Source organism: Octopus sinensis, linkage group LG24 (assembly GCF_006345805.1).
Source record: "Octopus sinensis linkage group LG24, ASM634580v1, whole genome shotgun sequence".
NCBI classification, from domain to species: domain Eukaryota; kingdom Metazoa; phylum Mollusca; class Cephalopoda; order Octopoda; family Octopodidae; genus Octopus; species Octopus sinensis.
The window spans coordinates 22,983,158-23,006,914 of record NC_043020.1 but is presented as its reverse complement, the minus strand read 5'-3'; the positions used below and the strand labels follow the sequence as shown (position 1 = coordinate 23,006,914).

The window sequence follows — 23,757 nt, the reverse complement described above, 5'->3', positions numbered from 1 at the left end:
GAGAGGGATTCTTTGGGGTTTGAATAATTCACCTTTGGAAACATGGGTGTTTCGTTCAATATCCTTAAACAACCCTTATTCAGGGACCTTTTGAGCGGGATGGGCTACTCGACCAGAACAAAATTCTAACTGGGCCCCACCTGCAAGGTCATGCGCTGTTTATCTTGATATGAGATCACCATGTCGCGCACATATGGTTGTGATGCATGTGCCTGGTGTACCCTTATCAGACAGTCATGATGGGTATACTGGGCTTCGTAAATTTTACCCCAGTGTCACTTTGATGGCATGCACTGCTCTCTCACTCAATAATAATAATAATAATAATAATAATAATTTTCAACTAGCAATAACCACGCCTCGGATAACCCTCATTGGCTATGGTACCGCCTCTGCGCAAAAATAATAATAATAATAATGATAATAGAAACAGAAATTTGAAGTTGTATTAACAATAGTAATTATACAGTTAAACGAATGGAAATTCTTCAATTACCAAATCACGTCACCTGGTATTTAGTGCCACCAAATCGAATTCTTTGGATTAAAGTCTTTTTCTTTTGTTTTCAAAATTATTATTAATGATAATAATAATAATAACAGTGACATTGCATATGTACTTCAATGCATGTGTGCTCATAGAACAGTCTATATATATACATATATATATATACACGCACTCATGTATACATACTTCCATACATTTTATTTATATATACATATATACACACACATACAGGCCTACATATACGCTTACATACTTTTAGACATGACAATACATGTACACATACACACACAAACTAATGTGCATCCATATATATACACAGACACACATACACACATCAAATAACATGCCTATATATGCATATATCCAGACACACACGATCATATATATGCCTGGCTATAAGAACTCAATTTCTAAAAAACCAATATTTTTCAATCAAAATCAAACAAAAAATTAAACAGAGCACCATGTGTGTTGTAGTTGTTGTTGCTATCCAAAATATGACAAACTGTGTCTTGGAGTAGTTCCATACCGTTTACATTCGTCTGAGAGCACCGGAACTATTGGTTGGCAGCGGATCTGAGCAGCGGAACTGAGCAGCGGATCTGGCTCACCATTCTAACAAGAGAGCACACACACACACTACATATGCCTATATATATATATATACACATACATATATATACATACACACACATATATATACACATACACACACATATATATACATACACACACACATATATACATACACACACACATATATACATACACACACACATATATACATATATATATATATATATATATACACATATATATACATAAAAATATACATATATATATACATAAATATATATATGTATATATGCACATACATACACATATCACGTAGTACAGATATATGTACACAAGTACACACACACACACATATGTATATATATATATATATATTATATACACAAATTACTACAAACTACAGATACAAATATACACACTAATGTATAGAGACCTATATATATACATACATATATATATATATATACACACACACACACATATATTACACACTGCAGATACATATGATATGCACGTGTATAAAAGCATAAATATATATATATGTATATATATATATATATGATACACACACACACACAATGTTAGGAAAACACTACTGAAAGGAAGATCTGTCTGTGCGCCTCACGCACAACATTCAGAGATGCAGACACCCCCACACCACACCCCACCAGCAGACAAAGATTCTGGGGTCAATGTTGCTGTTGTTATTGTTTTGGTTATTGTTGCGTTTTGTTGTTGTTGTTGTTGCATGGTTTTGTTTTTATTTTTCTTCTTTTGTTTTTTTGGGGGGTTTTGGTTTGTTTTTTTTTATTTTTTGGTATTTTAAATTACTTTCTGCATTTTTCTTTTTTTTGGTTTTTCAGTGGAATTCCTCCTGGTGACTTGTGTCCAAAGGTGGCGGGGCATCGGGCAGGTTTGGACGTACTCCACTGGTTAAGTAGCCAGCAACTCCAGGACCTGAACAGGAAGGGAACAAAAAGAAGTATTTTTACATGAATACATACATCTCTATATATATAAAACTGAGACTGTGTGTCTGTCTGTGTGTTTCCCTAAAACTTGAGAACTACACAACCAATTTCATTCAAATTTTACACATGCCTTACTTAGGGTCCGGGGAGTGTCATCGGCAAAAAAGTTTTTAACTTTTTGCCTAGAGTGAGCCCACAGCAATAACATATCTTCTCCACTAAATTTCCCTAAAACTTGAGAACTACACAACCAATTTCATTCAAATTTTACACATGCCTTACTTAGGGTCCATGTAGTTTCATGGGCAAAAAAAATGTTCAACTTCTTGCCTAGAGCGAGCCCAGAGCAATATCAGCCACTTGCTAGTATCTATATATATATATATATATATATTTTGCAATTAAGGACAACCACTTATAAGGAAAACTTAACAAGAAATTGTCAGGTAGATAGCGTAAAAACCTCATAAGAGAAAAAATTCGAAAATAATTATTTCTTATTGAACATATTAATTTATATATAGGCATAATTATACATACATGCCAGGAGGCATTATATATACATGCCAAACGCTAAGAGGGACAATCAGTCATTTCTACCAAAAATATTACTAATCCCACCAATGAAATTTTTTCAAAGTAAGACATTTAAAATATAGGCCTGTATCACAGTGATTTCATACTTACGTAATCATCAGCAGGCCTGAATGTATTATAAATAAACAACGACAGATCTTCCTTTCAGTAGTGTTTTCCTAACATTGTGTGTGTGTGTGTATCATATATATATATATATATATATATATATATATACACATAAATATACACACATGTGAAGGCACATGGCTCAGTGGTTAGAGCCATGACCTTACAATCGTGAGGTTGTGAGTTCAATTCCCGGACCGGGCTGCGTGTTGTGTTCTTGAGCAAGACACTTTATTTCACATTCTCTCAGCTGTAGAAATGAGTTGCAATGTCACTGATGCCAAGCTGTATAGGCCTTTGCCTTTTCCCTTGGATATCATCGGTGGTGCAGAGAGGGAAAGCTGGTATGCATGGGCAACTGCTGGTCTTCCATAAAAACAACCCTAGATTGTGCATTCAACAGTATGTTGTGTTTTTAAGCAAGACATCTTATTCCACACTGTTCCATTAACTCAGCTGGTAAAAATGAATAATAGCTGTATTTCAAAAGGTCAGCCTTGTCACATTCTGCATCACTCTGAATCAACCTGAGAGCTACGATAAGGACATGTGTGTCTGTGAGGGGCTCAGCCACTTTCACTCTAACTTCATGAGTAGGCTGTTCCGCTGACCAGACCGACTGGAACACCCATTGTCGTAACAGACAGAGTGCCAGTACTACACTGAGTTTCACCTGTGAGTGCACAGGATCTTCAAGCAAGCTGCAACTTACCTGAAGATCCAAACTGTTTGTCTAACCTTTATTTTTGTTTGTCTGTCTTTGACAGGGTAAGCATCCAAGTACCACACATCAGACTAGACCCCTTAAGTGATGCTGCCAATTTACTCACCAAAGGTTCAACCATGAAAGAACTGGTTTGACCTGACCCAATACAGAGCTAATTCATACAGAGTAACTACAGTCTGACATTCTACTATATTCACCATATTCTAATACAAGCAACAGATGTCGTGCAAAGAAAGAAAGAGTTCTTACCTGTTAGATACCCCGATATGTTGGCGTCTGATATGAAAAGATCGTGTTTTTGGTCCTTGTATTCTTTCCAAACAGTCGATTTATCTAAAATTGACGTCACCTGGAAGGCAAAATGGATATGTATGAAATATCTTCTAACTTTTACTTGTAACAGTCATCAGACTGTGGCCATGCTGGGGCACCACCTTTAAGAGATTTTAATCAAATAAACATTCCCCCAGGACTTTTGTTTTTGTTCTAAGTGCAGTACTTATTTTACAGGCCACCTTTGATGAACTGCTAAGTCAGAGGGAGGTACATAAACACACCAACACTGGTTATCAAGTGATAGTGGGAGGGGCGGGGGACAAACACATACATACTTTAACCTAACTTTCATTCCTTTACCAAAAAAAAAAATATGATGAGTGGTCATGACTGGAGTGCTAGCTCAAAGGATGGAATGGGCTGCACCTACCTACCTCAGTTGCTATGGCATTGAGGTAGATCCGGCCATCCCTGTTAACGGGGACACAACCCAGATTTAAAACACTGGATGATTATGATGATGACAAACACACACACAAAATGGGCTTCTTTCAGTTTCCGTCTACCAAATCCACTCACAAGGATTTGGTCAGCCTAAGACTATAAGCACAAGTGCCACACAGTGGGACTGAACCCAGAACCATGTGAATAAGAAGCAAACTTCTTACCATGCAGCCACACCTACAACTATATGTCAAGCATTTTCAAATGACTTAATGAAAGTAAATGGAGCAGGAGAAGTGGGGAGGAGGGAGAGAATTTGTTAAGAATTCTCAAAACAGTAACCAAACTTACAGTCTGGTGCTAACAGTTTGGCCCCTTACAACTTGGTACCCACTTTAACCTACCTCTTGTTCCTTTACCAAAAAAACAAAATAGTATGATGAGTGGTCATGGCTGGAGCTTTTAGCTTTTGATCATTGTTCTGTTCAATCAGAGCTGACCTGGAGCTGAAGAACAACAACTATAAACCACTTGATTTGCTAGAAATAGCAGCCAAATATTCCTCAAATCTTTGTTTTTGTTTAAAGGAGGACTGGATAATGTAGTCCACTCATCATCATCGTTTAATGTACGTTTTCCATGCTAGCATGGGTTGGATGGTTCAACTGGGGTCTGGGAAGCCAGGAGGCTGCACCAGGCTCCAGTGTGATCTGACAGTGTTTCTACAGCTGGATGCCCTTCCTAACGCCAACCACTCCATGAGTGTAGTGGGTGCTTTTCACGTGCCACAGGCACAGGGGCCAGAGTAGGCTGGCAACGGCCACAATCGGTTGGTGCTTTTTACGTGCCACCGGCACGGAAGCCAGTCAACTGTTAATAAAAAAAAAAATACAGGGTGGTCATGGCTGAAAGGCTTTAATCCCAGGTCCGTTCTATTAAGGTTAATATGGATCTACACAACAAATAGTTTGTGGATTCTGAAGAGGGGTTCCATCTTACCTGTTCACCATACAATAGACTTCTCTGCATACACTTCAGGGCTTTCACAATCTGAGCTTTGGTAGCAGCAGGGTTTTCTGTAGCTTCTAGAGGATTCTGTAGCACCCACAGCAGGAATGCTATCAGCTCATGTTTGATTGCCTTGATAGATCAAAGAGAGAGAGAGAGAGAGAGAGAGATTAAGGTAGTGAGGTAAGTTAGATAGACATATATAAGACAAATTTGCTGGACAGGCAGGTGAAATAGAGAGACAGACAAGAGAATGGGACAGAGAGGTAAGGTGAATAAAGAAGGAGGTTAGACAGATATAGATGATTTTTATTGCCCACAAGGGGCCAATATAGATGGGACAATACAAAGACATGTGGGGGCATATAACACAAAACTTAGAGAAGGAAATATAAGACAGACAAGAGATGAGATAGAGAGGCAGGTAAAGTTGATAGATAAAGACATGTTAGAGGGATAGACAGATTAGATAAAGAGACACAGAAAAGATGGAGAAACAGACAGGAGATTAAAAAGAAGAGACAGACAGAGAGAGATATTAGACAGAAACAGAAGTTAGACAAAGAGGGAAGGATAGAGAAATATACACATAGGCGCAGGAGTGGCTGTGTGGTAAGTAGCTTGCTTACGAACCACATGGTTCCAAGTTCAGTCCCACTGTGTGGCACCTTGGGCAAGTGTCTTCTACTATAGCCCCAGGCCAACCAAAGCCTTGTGAGTAGATTTGGTAGACGGAAACTGAAAGAAGCCTATCGTATATCTGTATATATATATATATATATTTATCAAAAGAAAAAACAGGATGCAAAGGATTTTGCGGTACATATGTTTCTGGCTTTATTGAGCAATTTATATCAATGCATAATTGATATAACAGATAGGTCAACAGCCTTCTTCAGCTGTGTACAATTACCACACCAAAGACATGTATTACATTATAGCAGGTTTGAGAAGAAGTTTGGGAAAAAAAGCGAGTTACATTAGGAAGGTAAATCCTCATAGTCGTATGTGGCATAGTGAGACACCAAAACAATATATATATATATATGTGTGTCTGTGTTTGTCCCCCTAGCGTCGCTTGACAACCAATGCTGGTTCGGCAAAAAAGAGACCGATCGAATAAGTACTGGGCTTACAAAGAATAAGTCCCGGGGTCAATTTGATCAACTAAAGGCAGTGCTCCAACATGGCCACAGTAAAAATGACTGAAACAAGTAAAAGAGTAAGAGAGACAAGAAATAGGGTAGACTGAGGTGGATAAGAGACAGACAGGTTAAATAGAGAGACAAGGACAAGAGAAACTGGTTCTCTGTTGGTTTCAACAATGAGGGTTCCAGTTGATCTAGACCTTGGTCATGAAATTAATGTGCAAGTGGCTGAGCGCTCCACAGATACGTGTAGCCTTTGGGTAGTACTCGGGGAGATTCAGCTTGACACAGAGTGTGACAAGGCTGGCCCTTTGAAATACAGGTACCAATCATTTTTGCCAGCTGATTGGTCTGGAGCAATGTGAAATAAAGTGTCTTGCTCAAGGACACAATGTCCTGCCAGAAATTGAACTCACGACCTCACGATTGTCAGCCGAATACCCTAACCACTGAGCCACGCGCCTCCACAAACACAGTAGATGGAAGCTGTGTGGAAAAATACTGTATGTGTGTGCGCACATACATATATATATATATATATATTTACTCTTTTACTTGTTTCAGTCATTTGACTGTGGCCATGCTGGAGCACCGCCTTATAGTCGAGCGAATCAACCCCCCCAGGACTTATTCTTTATAAGCCTAGTACTTATTCTATCGGTCTCTTTTGCCGAACTGCTAAGTTACAGGGACATAAACACACCAACACCGGTTGTCAAGCAATGTTGTGGGGGACAAACACGGACACACAAACATACACACACACACACTATTTATATATACGACGGGCTTCTTTCAGTTTCCGTCTACAGCACCTTGGGCAGGTATCTTCTACTAATAGTCCCATTAAGTAAATTTGGTAGACAGAAACTGAGTGGAAGAAGATCGTGGGTGTGGGTGTTTGTGTGAGTATGTAACCATGTTGGTTTGTTTACATCCCTGTAAGTTAGTAGTTCCACAAAAGGAACCAAGAGAATGAGTACCGAATTTAAACAAGGACTGGGGTTGATTTCTTCAACCAATCCTGCAAGGTGGTGCCCCAGCATGGCCACAGCCTGCAGTGACTGAGACGACGGGATGAATACAGATAACTAGATGTAAAGGGAGATAACTTAGTGATCAAACTACAAGGCGGTATTTTCGTTCACTGCCGCAATTTAACTCCCTTTGGCATCACGTGCGCCCACGCACATGCATATACATACGTATCACAGTTTCCGTCAACGATATTTTAATAATAAAAGCAGTTTTTGCAGATCCAAGATTAGGGAATATCTCTGCAAAGTGCTGCGAAGCAAGACCAAACCAGAAGTTATACAGTTGCAAATTAGACTTCTTAACCACAAAAACCAATCTTATGCGATGATATACACCCCTGGGTCAAGGTTACTAAAGTGGGCCTCCGTGCCGGTGGCACGTAAAATGCACCATCCGATCGTGGCCGTTTGCCAGCCTTGCCTGGCCCCCATGCCGGAGGCACGTAAAAAGCACCATCCAATAGTGGCCGTTTGCCAGCCTCGTCTGGCCCCCGTGCCGGTGGCACATAAAAAGCACCATCCGATCGTGGCCGTTTGCCAGCCTCGGCTGGCACCTGTGCCGATGTCACGTAAAAAGCACCATCCGATCGTGGCCGTTTACCAGCCTCGTCTGGCACCTGTGCAGGTGGCACGTAAAAAACCACCCACTACACTCACGGAGTGGTTGGTGTTAGGAAGGGCATCCAGCCGTAGAAACACTGCCAGATCAGACTGGAGCCTAGTGCAGCCTTCTGGCTTCCCAGACCCCAGTTGAACCGTCCAACCCATGCTAGCATGGAAAACGGACGTTAAACGATGATGATGATGATGACTACTGAGTCCCATTCCATCTTCGTATTATGATGCAGTACAACAACGTGAAACAGAGAAACAAATACAAACCTGTGAAACAAGTTCCTCTTCGCCTTTCTCAAACATTTTGGCCAAGCTCTCAGCAGCATATACGATCATATCTTTACGAGTCTTCATGCCAGCTTTCAGAGAGCCTATACACTCTATTGAGCCCATGCTCCGTATACATAACTGCAACAGAAGAAGGTAACAGAGGGGAGAGATAACTAACACATGTGATGATGTAAAAGAGTGTATTGTCAGAATACTGGAAGATATTAGTAGAGTTTTGTCATAAAACTAAGATGTAATGAAGTTTTCTCATTCACTAAGATGTGAGGAGAGTGTTGGGATCTTTTCGGTTTGAACGGCAGATTTTTAAAATAATTTCTTTGTAACTAAACACTTTTAAACTTCGTATACTGGTAGAATGTGTTTATAAAACATCTTTTTCTCTTGGCTTTATTGAGAAAATTCTACAGTTTGTAAGATATTTGTTGTTTTCTCTTCTTCAATTTCTTCAATTTCAACCAATCAATGACGTCTATTGAGGTAAAAAAAACACATTCTGTGCTGTATGAATATGTCCCTCGTTTAAGAATTGGGTTTATTTACATTTGTGAAGAAAAAAAGATACCCTTCCCCAACCCCTAACCCTAACTAACCCTAACCCGAAAAGAGATTGAAATGCAATAGATCGATTCTAGGGTCATAATTATGGGTGACAATTTCATATGACACCGCTAGAAAAACTGCTGTTCAAACCGAAAAGATCCGATCTTAAGATGTGCAGATAGTGTTGTCATTAAAATCTGAGTTGTGAAGAAAGGTGTCATATATATATTAGACATACTCTACGTGTCATAATGTTAGATATGAAAAACATGTCAGAGAGAAAACTGAACTTTACTCGTAATTCGTCAACTAATTAAGTTTATGTTATACTGTCATACATGAAAGAAGAATCAATCAGAAGAGTCAACCAGAGAGAGAGAATGTTGCTTACCTCACTATTGCTCAGCTGGTGAAGAATTTGAATGGCAGATTTGGGTATAGCTGGGTTTTTGGCATGCATCACTTGGAATATATGGGGAATGTAGCCAAGGCCAGGGACTTGGTCGAGTAACCCAACCTGTGATTGGAATAGGCACACCAGTGCCATCGTCACTGTCTCCAAAATTTCACCCTGTGTAGAATAACAGGAAAAATATAAACATCAAAGAAAAATACATCAATTAATAAAGCACTGCTCATGCCAGCATGATGTCTTGCAAACAACTTGCACATGCAAGTGCTACCAGTCGAAAGCTCCGTATACCGGAAGCCAGCAAGTGTATGGGGTCATCAGGAGAGAATGCGCACCGTTTCAGGGCCTACCTCTCGACGGCATCAATGCGCCCCCCCCCCTCACTGATATGAGGCCCCGCTTGCTAGATCAGCTGGTTATGAAGTTAAGCTCAATATCCTTCTAGCCATCGCTCATCGTCTCTTTTTAACCAAATCCAGTGGCTAGCCTTCTCCACTGTAGTTTGGATATCGGTCATGGTGGTATTGACTTTACGATGAGTTAGGCCTAGCGATAACAACAGTCATCTCACACTGTGTCCAACAAACCCTCTACATCCGACTTCGATAGGAAAATGTTCCGCTTTCCAGCCTGCGTCTTCACATTCCTCGAGGAATGACCATTAAATGATGATGATGATGTGGTTTAGCACCAGGTTGGCCCTGAGCAAATTGAACTATACTCAAAGGCATTCCAACCATGACTAACCTGTCTTCTTTTCATTCTCCAGACAGAGTATCTATGAATACATGATGCAATGTGGACTTTTAAAAAGATGGGTGTTACCTGTGGAATTTGGCTGCTATTTTTTTTACAGGCTGTGATGTAGAGGCTTCATTGTTGCCTAATTATTATAATTATCGTTTGATAGGACAATAGACAATGACTAATTCAATAATGAACTGAAGTGCTGTCACAAGACACAGTAAAGTATAGAGTGTGTGTCTATGAAAACAAAGTAGTAAGATGCCGTGGTAAGGATATCATAATACAGTAAGTGGTCACAGTAGCAATGTCATAACACAGCTAAGAAGTCACAGTAGTGATGCCATAATATAGTAAGCTATCACAGTAGTGATGTCATAACACAATAAATCAATGTATTTTACATAGTGTGTTTGAAACTGGTGCCCCACCAACATGAAGGTGACACTCAAAAACATGAAGGTAGCACCTCCAACAATATGAAGGTGACACCCCTGACAACATGAAGGCGACACTCAACAACATGGTGTATCCTCCAGCATGAAGGTGACACACCCCCACAACATGAGTGATGCACACACAGCCCAGCCCCACAACAATGACCCCAGTTCAATAAGTGGAACTAGTAAAAGGAAAGTGAAAGGAACTTACATCTGGGGATCTATCTTCAATAAGGCGAACCCATTTCTCCATTAGCTCCGTCAGAAATTCCTTAGGCTTCCGTAGGACCCAACTGGGATTTGCAATGAACAGTCGTAAGAAGACACCTCCGATCGCAAGTTCTCCCTGCACGTCAGAGTAAACCATGGCAAAGTCATCTGGGAGGCTCCATCTGGTGTCAGGGTTGTCTCTTTGGGCACGATAATGTCTGCAATAGAAAAAGACAATACATACATTCGTGTGTGTGTGTGTGTGTGTGTGTGTGTGTGTGTGTGAAAAGCACTAGCGATGGTGACATGTAAAAAGCACCCAGAACACTCTGTGAAGTGGTTAGAAAGGGCATCCAGCTGTAGAAAAGAGCTGCTGAGCAACCCACAAACACTTGTACTATTTCTTTACTACCCACAAGGGGCTAAACACAGAGAGGACAAACAAGGACAGACAAATGGTTTAAGTCGATTATATTGACCCCAGTGCGTAACTGGTACTTATTTAATTGACCCCGATTAAATAAGTGCTAACGATTCTGCCAGTTCGCCGCCTTAAAACCAGTTCACTGCCTTGTACAGACACTTGTACCCTTAATGTAATTCTTAGGGAGATTCAGCATGACACAGAGTGTAACGAGGCCGGACCTTTGAAATACAGGTACTACTCAATTTTTGCCAGCTGAGTGGACTGGAGCAAAGTGAAATAAAGTGTCTTGCTCAAGGACACAACATGCTGCCAGGACTTGAACTCATGACCTTTATCATCATGAGCTGAATACCTTAACCACTAAGCCATGTGTCTTCACTTCAGCTGTAGAAACCAAGTCAAGACAGACAATTAAACCAGGGATGACCCCTGAACTTGCTAGTTCCTGTCAAGCCAGCATGGAAAATGGACATTAAATGACGGTGTGTGCGTATGTACACACACACACACACACACACACACATATATATATATAATATATATATATATATATATACAAGATAAGAAAATGGAGAAATACATCTAAATCAAATATCAATTACCAGATAATACTCAATCACATACTTTATTAAACCACCACTAGCAGTATTTTGGATATATGTTATCCCATGGAGGGTTGCATTTACAACCCCTATCTCAATTTGTATATGTATATATATATATATATATATATATATATATTTAGAAATTTCTATTGGTTTGTTTTGAGACATAAATTATAATGGTTATTGACAATTTTTTTTGGCATTAGAATTTTTCTTTTGCCCTTATCTTGTAAATTATTTATAAATTTAACCTTTAAAGGTATTTTTTTCCCGAAAATAATTTTATCCTACATTAGTTACATATATATATATATATATATATATATATATATATATATATATATATATATATGTATGTATATATATATATTATATATATATATATATAATATATATATATATAATATATATAGCTGGCCGCCAACACTTTTTACTGCAAAATAGGGATAGCTTATCCTGTTCACGCTATATTATTAGCATTATCTACCCTGATAGAACGAAAGGCCAAGTCGACCTCGGAAGAATTGGAACTTAGAACATAGCAATGGGCAAAATACTGCTAAGCATTTCATTCAGTTTGTGAATAATTCAGCCAGCTCACCACAACAATAATAATAATAATAATAATAATAATAATAATAATAATAATAATAATAAGCAATGTGTAGGGTGAAAATATATATATACACACACATATGCATGTATAATTACTTACTGAGCTTTAAGTTTCTTGATTAAGTCACAGACTTTCTCCCTGGCGTCATCATTCCAGATTAACTCTGGGTTCTCGTGTGTTCCTGAAAATAGAAATATACATGCAGTTCACTAAGTGTATATACAATGTACGTGTTTATGTGCGTGCGTGCCTGTATTCTTGTGTTTAATGCATCTTTATAGGTGCATATGTTTAAGAATATGTTTTAGTGTGTGTATTGGTATGTGTGTGTCTGTAGGTGTTTGTGTATTGGTGAATGAATGCATGTGTTTATATAACTGTTTTTAAATGTCTGCACGTATGACAAGGGTTCAGTAGAGTAGCTAGAACATATAACACCTAGGGCAGCTACTGAGTTTTGTCCTCCCCTCACAGGTACCTGGGACTCCAGGCCTCTATACAGGTTTACACAGCAGACCCAATAGAGCTTCCCCCGCAAAGCATCACCTAGAACAGATGCCACCACTGCCATAATCCACAAGTATGGTCCTTCACAATAAAGAAAGGCGGCTCGCAAGGTTCAATCCCAGTGCATGGTACCTTGAGTAAGTGTTTTTGGTTGTAGATTCAGGTGTAGCACAGGGTGAAGTACGCACAAGAGTGGGCTGAGATGACATGAGAGGTTGATGAGGATGATGATGACGACGACAATGATGACGATGACGACATCACCCTTGAAGCTAATTATTAATACTTAACAATATCACTGCTCTTATGCATCCTAGCTGAACTTGACTATTTGGATTAGGCTAACCAAAGCCTTGTCAGTGGATCTGATAAGTGGAAACTGAAAGAACTCCATCAATTATATGTGTGTGTGTGTTACTGTCTTCTTGCCTTGATTTCAAATCTTCTACAGAAACATGTCTGGTTGTATGGAATAATTCTATTTATGTGGAAACTGGTGGGAGTTGGAGACAAAAAGGGCATCTGGCTATAGAGAATCTACCTCAATAAACTCCATCCAACCCATACAGACATGGAAAAAATGGAAGTTAAAAAAATGATACATGTGTGTGTGTGTGTGTGTGTGTGTGTGTGGTGTGTATGTATATATATATATATATATATCAAAATATATATAAAAATACAAAATGGGACAGGAACGCAAAACATTCGAATAGACAACACAAAAAACGGACAGGTCATTCGAAGCCCCTAATCTTCAGTCAAGAACCGGATCATCCTCGCAATTTCGGCTGATTAATCTCTCTCTCTCTCTCATATATATATATATATATATATATATATATATATACACACACACACACCACACACACACACACATTGTGTCCTATGTCCTTTTTATCTCCCCAACAATGCTCGGCAACTGGTGTTGGTTTGTTTACGTCTCAACTTAGTGATTCAGAAAAAGCAGAGACCAATAGATTAAGTACCAGGCTTTAAAAAGAAAAAAAACGGGTACTGGGGTGGATTTGTTCGACTGGAACCACCCAAGGCAAGTGCCCCAGTATGGGCGCAGTCCAATGACAAACATGAAAAAAGACAGACGCACACGATATATGTTTCATGCGTAGATTAAGCAGCAAACCTACGATCAAAGTCTCTCCAGCCACGGCTATCACGTCCTTATATCAAATGCATCTATTTCTTAACGTGAACTGAACTGACGCCTGTTTCTCCCATTGGCGCTAATATTTCAGGGGAGGCTACTCTGGCATTCTTCATTAGAGTTATCGCCCTGGACAAAATATTTTCAGCTGATTGGCGTGGAAATCCACAAATACCTTGTGGTGTTTGCTTACAATCCCTTATGATCCGGTTTCAAATGCAGCCGAGGGTTCTATTCCATGACCAGTTTTCTACAAACAATCTATGAATGTCATAACAGCATGGCAAGTGAATGATATCCATTTATCGTGTTGTCTTAGCTGTTTCAGTCATTGGAGTGGCCATACTCGGGCACCACCTGAGACAGTTTTTTAACCAAACAAAAAAAAAAAACGTTTTATTAAATCTGGTTCTTATTCTGTCGTTTACTCTGGCCGAACTGCTAAGTTACCGAGATGTGGCACGTAAAAAGCACCCACTCTCGGAGTGGTTGGCGTTAGGAAGGGCATCCAGCTGTAGAAACACTGCCAGATCAGATTGGGCCTGGTGCAGCCTCCTGGCTTCCCAGACCCCGGTCGAACCGTCCAACCCATGCTAGCATGGAAAACGGACATTAAACGATGATGATGATGATGAAATTTTAACAACAAAATCTTTTATGGACCCCGCAAGGGCCATATTGATCCCATTTTAAAGACTCCGCCGGTTACGACGACGAGGGTCCCAGCTGATACGATCAACGGAACAGCTTGCTCGTGAAATTAACGTGCAAATGGCTGAGCATTCCACAGACACGTGTACCCTTAACGTAGTTCTCGGGGATAATCAGCGTGACACAGAGAGTGACAAGGCTGACCCTTTGAAATACAAGTACAACTCATTTTTGCCAGCTGAGTGGACTGGAGCAACGTGAAATAAAGTGTCTTGCTCAAGGACACAACGCGTCGCCGGGAGGAACCACTGCTTTACATGGATGTTCACCTGCTAGAAATAGTAGCTGAAATCTTTCAAATCACTCTCTGACATTTAAATTTAAAAAAAAAAAAAAAGAAAGAAAAGGAAGTACATATTCGATGATGTACTTTGACAATATCTACATCCCAGATGACAGGATTGTCATATATGGAATGTCTCTATGACAGTAGCTTGGCAAAAAAAGGACTTGTCAACCACTCCAAAACACAAACAAATGAGGTCAGGGTCATCAAAATTTGGTCAGAGCTGACCACTTATTTAGGGTTACACCATGGAGTGGTTGGCATTAGGAAGGGCATCCAGCCGTAGAAACACTGCCAGATCTGACTGGGCCTGGCGCAACCTTCTGGCTTCCCAGACCCCAGTTGAACCGTCCAACCCATGCTAGCATAGAAAGCGGACGTTGGACAATGATGACGACAACAGAGTGAAGGGCTTAAAAAAACGGGGTAATTTTTACATGGTCTTACCTTCAAACATATGTACACTTGCTTCAGGAGAGTCTCGCATCGCATCCATGAAAATATTAGGAAGAAATTTGGCTAGAATAATCCGCACCTTAGGGCCGACTAATTTATCGCTCAACATTTTTGCAAATAATTCCGAGGTTTTCTCTCGGACCAACGGATTCACCGAATTGCAAAACAGGTCCAATAAATATACAAGGGCTCCTGAAAAAAGGATATTTTTATGTTAAATACAAATTGTAATCCAATCACAGACAAAAAGATAAGGGATTTATTACCAATTTGAAATTTCCAAAGGAGAGAAATAATAATAAGGAGTGTAATTTGGTTAGGAATGCAGTAACGAATGAGTTAATACATAAAAATCCTTTTCTCCCAGCATATGTGCTGCTGAAATTGGGCAGGGTGCACCTAAATTAAATAGCCCATGTGTCTTTTATGCCATCAAAAAATGGCATTTTGGAAATGGTGAAACGTAAATATAAAGCTTGTGTACAAACCTTTCGATAAAGCTTCTTTCACAATTTTCGTGTTTGACATCAAAGCAAACAAACTTTCTAATATCAGCAGATGACCTGAAGAACACAAAATTAAGAAAGTTAAGGAGCTAACTATGTAACCGCATGGTTTCAGGTTCAAGTCATCCCATAAATAATGCAGTTTTTTTTTTTCAATTGCATGAACTAAAAGTTGGAAGGGAACAGGATAAACTACCTGCAGCAACATGCTATACAAGCAGGTAGTAATTTTATCTTGAACTTATTCATAGTGCAAGTTTTGAAGAGTGCAACTCGAGTTTAACATATTTTTTCAAAGCTATAATGGAAGTGACAAAGGAGTATATTCGGCATAATCAAGGTGGTGCCCCAGCATGGCCACAGTCTAATGACTGAGGCAAGTAAAAGATAAAAAATAAGAGAGGGTTTAGTTTTGTATTTTTAATGTAAAAGGGATTAAATAATTTCTTTTTTTAAATTTTTTTTGTAATGTAAATGAAGGTTAATGCTTTTCTTATTTAATCTAAGGAAGGATTAGCTAGGCTTCTATTTTTAGAAGATGAATAAAGTGGAGGGATTAGATCCTATGCTGCCATTAGGCAATAATGGTTTCTAAAAATAAAAGTGGGTGGGGTTACAAGACCAGAAATTTGAAGGAGGAAGGATGAACAGTTGATATCATTGACCCCCAGCATATGACTAGTACATTTAAACTCTAAGAAGATGGTGGGCTGAAGCTGAGTTGAGGAAATAATGAGCTTACATTGAGGTAATCCCTGAATGGCAAGTAAGAGATAGGAGAGGATCTCAGAAGCTGCAATATCATTCACACATTCCTGGTTGGAAGTCACACTGTTGATCACCTGTATGGAAAAAGAAAAAAAAAATGATAATAATAATAATAATTAAGTGGAATGATCCTGGATGTTAAAAGTCTGACACAGATGTTTCCTGATAAACATACATGAAATATAAATATGAAGAGCTCTGCTCCAGACTGACCTCAAGTGTACACTGCTGTAGTTTAGCACAGTTCTCAAGTCGCAGCAGGGAGAACAACAATTTAAAATGTCCAATACACTGAATTTCAACACCTGAAATAGAAAAGGATGGAAAAAGAAAAGGATGAAAATCGGTCATTTTAGTTTCAAGATATTTTACAGAAAAAAAAGAAAAAAATTAATTTCCTGGTCGCGGAGGAAAGGTCTTTGTATGCCGTGTTAACAACACAGATCTGTCTCAGAAAAGTTTCTCCTCAAGATCTAAGATGCAGGTCTTTTATTTGTTGTTATTTCTTGTTTGCATTCGTAATTCTGTACCATGTTCTCCGTCTTTTAAGTTAGTACACATTTGCTAGCTTTCTTACAAAGGGGTCTAATGCTCTTAGCTTAGATTTTTTTGGGGACAACCAGATCAAACCATCTCAAGTGTAACTGTCCGAAATGGTCATGACTTCTGGTACTTGCTTCTTTCAGTTTCCTTCCACCAAATCCACTCGCAAAGCTTTGGTCAGTCTAAGGCAATAACAGAATGCCTTTGCCCAAGGTACCACACAGTAGGACTGAACCCAGACCCATGTGGTTAGGAAGCAAACTTCTTATCACAGCCACTTCTGCATATACATAAACATATATATAACTTTGACAAGCTTCGGCACAGTTTCCTCCCATCAAATCCACTCGCAAGGCTTTGGTCAGCCTGAGGCAATAACAGAATACACTTGCCCAAGGTACCACGCAGTAGGACTGAACCCGGAACCATGTGGTTAGGGAGCAAACTTCTTACTACAGTCACTTCTGCATATACATAAATAAATAAATATACCTTTGACAAGCTTCGGCACAGTTTCCGTCAACCAAATTCCACTTCACAGACTTATCAAGCATTGATCAATTACAAGGATATGATAGAATAGATTTGCCCTAGGTACCGCACAGAGGAATTGAACCCAGGACCTACATGGTTACAAAACAAACCTCTTGGCCACAGTCATAACACATTCCGATCATCAGAGACCAAAACTCAGAAACGAATCAAAACAAAACTTTAAGTCTAAAGACAAACAATGCAGGAATGGAATTATCTTCATCTCTACTAACCAGGATTATTTTTTATCACATTTCTCAAAGCTTCCAGGGCCATTTCAACATTCTTTAATCGGTCACTCGTACTTCCCTGTCCACTGCCAAAGTTACGGTTTTGTTGCTGAAGAGCCATCAAAGAGTACAGATACTGAAAAAAAACAAAACCATTGAAATGGTATTAAACATTGGAAAACACAACTGCAGCATATGTTAGTTATGTAAATTATTGTTGTTATTATTATTATTATGTTGTTGTTGTTGTTGCTGTTGTTATTATTATTATTGTTGTTGTTGTTGTTGTTGCTGTTGTTATTATTATTATTATTGTTGTTGTTGTTGCTGTTATTATTATTATTGTTGTTGTTGTTGTTGCTGTTATTATTATTATTGTTGTTGTTGCTGTTATTATTGTTATTATTATTATTATTGTTGTTGCTGTTGCTGTTATTATTATTGTTGTTATTATTATTATTATTATTATTATTGTTATTATTGTTATTATTATTATTATTCAGTAGTTTTATTTTTATAGCGTGCTTTCACTTCACTACCGAGCGCAGCTCTGTGTGCCTTGGGTATGTGCTGTGATTTGTTGTGATGCTCTGATGTTTACTGTATTGAAAGTGTTCTGCATAGGATGTGTGCAGTGCCCAGTAGTGCAATTTTCTGTATGTTATATGTGTTTGTAAGTCCTGGTGTTTTTGTTATGTATTTGTCTGAATATTTTTTTATCATACCTAATGCACCCACGATGATAGAAATTGTTTCTGCTTTTAGATTCCACATTCAAGTTACTTCTATTTCCAGGTCTTATTATTATTATTATTATTATTATTATTATTACTATTATTATTGAGTGAGAGAGCAGTGCATGTCATCAAAGTGACACTGGGGTAAAATATATGAAGCCCAGTATACCCATCATGGCTACCCGCCTGATAAGGGTACATCAGCCACATGCATCACAACCATATGTGCCCGATATAGTGATCTCATATCAAGATAAATAGCGCATGACATTGCAGGTAGGGATCCAGTTAGAATTTTCTTCAGGTCGAGTAGCCCATCCCGCTCAAAAGGTACCTGAATAAGGGTTGTTTAAGGATGTTGAACAAAGCACCTATGTTTCCAGATGTGACTTATCCAAACCCCAAAGAATTCCTCTGAACACATGGCTATGATGCTCCCCCACCACTTCTGCTAGTGATCAGAAGTAAGGGACATGCTCAATTAGTTGTGGTCAAACAATTGACAAGCAAATCTGTGGTATTGAGCAGAATATCTGTTGTAGCCCATCTTATATAGAAATCCTTTGCCCAAGGCGCCACATAGGGGTTGAGAAGCAAACTTTTTACTGTGCAGCCATACCTGGCTGTTATAATAACAGGTGATTATAAGAAAATACATAAAAATAATAATATATTTACCTGAGCTTCAGAACCAAGGAAGTCTAAAAGGTCAATTGTAAAACCTTTGGGGTTCTGGAAAAAGAAAAGAAAGAGTTAATCTAAAGGTCAGATCATGTTCAGTGTGTGTGTGTATATATATGTGTGTGTGTGTGATGAAAGGCAAAGTCGACCTCAGCGGAATTTGAACTCAGAATACGCAGATGGGCAAAATGCCGTTCAGCATTTTGTTCGGTGTGCTAATGGTTCCGGCAGCTCACCGTCCTAATCCTTTATATTATAGCTAGTCTATTATGTCAACTAGCTATATGATATGCATAAGATCTGGTCATCAAATCTAAGTAGAGATTTCAAACTTAAAATCTTCAAAGCCACAATTCTACTACATGGCTCAGAAACCTGGACGTCATCAAAGAAGCTTGAGAGGCGGTTGGATGGAACTTACACTCGCCTCCTTATGAGAGCTCAAAATCTCTTGTGGAAGCGTCATCCAACCAAAGTACAAATATATGGGAAACTACCACCTGTATCATCTCTTGTGAAAGGTAGAAGAGTCCAGTTTGCTGGACATTGTTGTAGAGCTGAAAATGAGGTAATTTCTGCTCTTCTCCTCTGGAAGCCATCTACTCACAATACCAGAGGGTGCACACTCTCCTACTCTGATGTAAACTCCAGGGATACAGGCATCCAGCAACAGGACCTCCGTAATGCTATGATGGACCGTGAAGTCTGGCGTAGCATAGTAAATTCTGTTGTCTCGACCACGGACTAACAATGATGATGATGCTGATTATGTCAACCCTTAGTGCTTGACTAGTAATTTGAACTCAGAACGTAAAGCTAGACAAAACGCCGCTAAGCATTTTGCCCGGTGTGCTAACGATTCTGCCAGCTCGTTATCTTAATAACAATATCATATTTGTAAGGTATACTAGCCATCTCAATATGGCTAACCACTAAGGGTGGGTGTTACTGTAGCTTGCAGACAGTTTTTCAAAATGAGTGACGAAAAGTTACAGGAAAAACGATATATAATGATTTGCAAACGGACTCCCTTCATCGAAAACCAGTGATTGCCGTACGCTGAAGACAGGCAAATACCTAGAAACTGCAGTCTGTGCGTATCACTTAGGTTGACTAGGGAAGGGTGACCTCTCTTTGCAAATACCATAAGGGCATTGTCATGCAGTTACTGTTTACATCTCATTCAGAGATTTATTATTAACTAGCAGTATCGCCCGGCGTTGCTCGGATTTGTAAGGGAAATAACTATATAAGCATTTTTAGAGAGTTACTTCCCTTATATAAACCGAGCAAAAAATGCATAAAGAAACGAAAATATGATGGTAAATTTTTTTTTAAATCGTAGACTCATCGTAGACGCGCGCTAATACCCAGAAGGGCTCGATATGAATCACGACTATAAGATACCCGCTTTTGGTTAAACTGCACTGCAAAATGTGGGAGTAGTTATGAATCTAAATCGGAGGAGACAGACTCTCACACAACATCAGTTTTATATATAAAGATATCATATTTGATGCAGCTCTTTTTTTTTTTAATAAAAAAAAATATGGAGGAGAGGTACACGAGATTTGAAACTGCACGTACCTCAAGTACAAAAGCGGGCTGCTCATTGTAGACACGCACAAAGATTTCGCCAACAACCAGTTCCTTCTCATGATCCTTGAATACAAACTTAGCACCATAGTCAGGATCACAATCTCCCTGGAAGAAATGAGAAATTCAGACATTTAGCGTTTTTTTTCTGTAACACACCATACCAGCACACATACCATCACAACCACTCTTACTACTACTACTACTACCAACACCACCACCATTACTACTACTACTACTACCATCACCACCACCATTACTACTACCATCACCACCACCATTACTACTACTACTACAATCACTACTACTACTACTACTACTACTACTACTACTACCACCACCACCATCACCACCACTACTACTATTATTACTATTCCCACCACCACAGTCACCCCCAATAGAGTGGTAACTAAATATCACTGCCTGCTTCCCCCATCAACCTCCAAAACCTTGTATAGGACCAAGAGCTGTGCCTTGACTCCATTCTACAGGCCTTGAATTATATCCATTTGGTCATTACCAGATCTACAGTGATAGTCACTGGGGTTCACTGTATTTATAATAAGAACACAAGGGATTGTCCGTATAATTTGGGAGGAAGAACTGGCACAGGGTGTTTACGGAAGTGGTGGGAATATTCTCGTTTACCAGTTTGTCTTTGGTGCTATATTTTTTTGTGGTTATACATGAACAACACATATATACACATAGTCACAATGGGCTTCTACATCATTTCCAGTGACCAAACTTCGCTCCCCCAGACAATTTGAAGTAATAAACACAAATTTAAGGAGTTAATGGAATAACACCAGATCCACCTGACCAACACTACACCTGCCCAGCTGACGCTGGACCCACCTGGTCAATCCTCCACACTTGCCTGGCCAATGCTACATTCACCCAGCCAATGGTACATCCACCTGATCAACCCCACACCTGCCTGACCGATTGTACACCAGCAGGCCAACACCACAGCTGCTAAGTCAATGCTGCACCCACCTAGTCAACCCCACACCTGCCTGAATGACACCACACCTGCCAGGCTAACATCGCCAACACCCAGTCAATGCCACACCCACTCAACCAAAGTCACACCCACCCAACCAATGCCACGCCCACCCAACCAATGCCACACCACCCAACCAATGCCACGCCCACCCAAACAATGCCACACCACCCAACCAATGTCACGCCCACCCAACCAATGCCATGCCCATCCAGACCCCTATCACAGATAAACCAAGCAACACAATCAGAGAATGAAAATAACAAAGTTCATAACATAGGCATGGTAATGTGTGAGACTGACAGGCAAGCAGATGGGCAGAGAGAGAGGGGGAGAGAGAGAGAGGGGGAGAGAGATACATATATCAAAACAAAAAGTGAGAAAGACAGACAGAAGACGAGACAGAGACAGACATAGAGAGGGGGGAGGGAGAGAATGAGAGATAAAATGAGACAGTCAGACAGGAGACATACAAGCAAAGGGAAGAGAGACAGAGACAGACATAGAGAGGGGGGAGGGAGAGAATGAGAGATAAAATGAGACAGACAGACAGGAGACACACAAGCAAAGAGACAGAGAGACAGATAGAGACAAGCATATAGATAGACAGACAGCAAAAAACACACAAGAATAAGGAGGAAAGAGAGAGAAAGAGAGAGAGAGAGAGAGAGAGAGAGAGAGAGAAAGAGAGAGTAAAACGTTAATAGACTCTACACGCCAGGTGACGTATTAACGATTCAACAGATGAGGTGTGTAAATAGAATGCAAAGTTGACTCTTTTCGAGACCAAATGACATCACATCTGGCCCAGGACCTTTTGTTTTAAAAGATCCACCTTCAAATTAAAACCTTCCACCATATATCTTAAGAGCATTTCACTTAATTTTGCTTCAAACACTAACTAAATTAACGGCAAAGTTATTTCACAAGAAATCCTTAATAATTTTGGATAATTTTCAAAAAAAGTACTTGCAACACAGAAACAGTAGTTTTTCATTGAAGTGTCACACCACATGATTAGCAAGCAAACTTCTTACCACCCAGTTATATATGTATCCACATGATTACACGACTGACTAGGCTATTAGATATCATTACACATCGCTGGTCACAATGCGCTTTTGTATTGTTTTAGCCTTCAAATAACACCACCCCGTTGGCTAGGCAAGCATGCCAACAATCCCCACTGATCGGGGAGGGGGGGTAGAGCAATGTGAAATGAAGAGTTTTGCTCAAGAACACAAGCGCCGCCCAGTCAAGGAATTGAACTCACAATCTAGCAATCGTGAGTCTAACTGCCTAACCACTTTGCCACATGCCTTCACTATATATATATGTATATATATATATACATGGACCAAATTTCTTCTTAAGAAAAAATATATATTCATATAAATTAAACATTATATCATGAATAGCGATAGCGAAACCGGTCGATATATTAAAAATTATATTAAAACCATGTAAGTGTGCGTATTTTCCTTTTTTAATTTCTTATATATATACATATATATATATATATACACACACATATACTCTATGGTGGCCTTCTCCATCATTCCTTGCTGACCAGTGCTGGTTCGTTTACATCCCCGTAATTCACCAGTCTGGCAAAAGAAACTGATAGAATCAATAGCACAGGCTTACAAAAAGACAAGAGCAGGGATTGGCTTGTTCAACTGAAAACCCATCGAGGTGGTGCTCCAGCAAGGTCGTAAACCCAATGACTGA

The 23,757-nt window shown here is 39.4% G+C and overlaps 1 protein-coding gene, 1 long non-coding RNA gene and 1 pseudogene across 5 annotated transcripts in view; all 3 read right to left on the bottom strand.

Moving 5' to 3' along the window:
• Nucleotides 1–226: 226 nt before the first annotated feature.
• LOC115224139 lies at nucleotides 227–404 on the bottom strand (annotated as a pseudogene).
• Nucleotides 405–426: 22 nt separating this feature from the next.
• Nucleotides 427–1,521, bottom strand: LOC118767765. The gene is made up of 2 exons (XR_005003677.1): nucleotides 1,469–1,521; nucleotides 427–1,065 (listed from the first exon to the last, which is right to left on the bottom strand). It is a non-coding gene; the product is annotated as an uncharacterized LOC118767765 (long non-coding RNA).
• A 347-nt stretch (nucleotides 1,522–1,868) lies between these two features.
• The window catches only part of LOC115223764 (dnaJ homolog subfamily C member 13), a 136,684-nt gene continuing 114,795 nt past the window's right edge, over nucleotides 1,869–23,757 (bottom strand). For all 4 annotated transcript variants that reach the window (XM_029794417.2, XM_036512882.1, XM_036512881.1 and 1 more), the window contains 14 exons: nucleotides 21,012–21,128; nucleotides 19,422–19,475; nucleotides 18,010–18,142; nucleotides 16,913–17,004; nucleotides 16,674–16,773; nucleotides 15,914–15,988; nucleotides 15,417–15,617; nucleotides 12,400–12,481; nucleotides 10,654–10,870; nucleotides 9,238–9,417; nucleotides 8,283–8,423; nucleotides 5,207–5,347; nucleotides 3,737–3,836; nucleotides 1,869–2,041 (listed from right to left, as the gene is read on the bottom strand). In XM_029794417.2, the coding sequence (XP_029650277.1) occupies nucleotides 1,944–2,041; nucleotides 3,737–3,836; nucleotides 5,207–5,347; nucleotides 8,283–8,423; nucleotides 9,238–9,417; nucleotides 10,654–10,870; nucleotides 12,400–12,481; nucleotides 15,417–15,617; nucleotides 15,914–15,988; nucleotides 16,674–16,773; nucleotides 16,913–17,004; nucleotides 18,010–18,142; nucleotides 19,422–19,475; nucleotides 21,012–21,128 (1,731 nt within the window). In that variant the 3' untranslated portion in view covers nucleotides 1,869–1,943. The remainder of the gene's footprint in view (nucleotides 2,042–3,736; nucleotides 3,837–5,206; nucleotides 5,348–8,282; nucleotides 8,424–9,237; nucleotides 9,418–10,653; nucleotides 10,871–12,399; nucleotides 12,482–15,416; nucleotides 15,618–15,913; nucleotides 15,989–16,673; nucleotides 16,774–16,912; nucleotides 17,005–18,009; nucleotides 18,143–19,421; nucleotides 19,476–21,011; nucleotides 21,129–23,757) is intronic.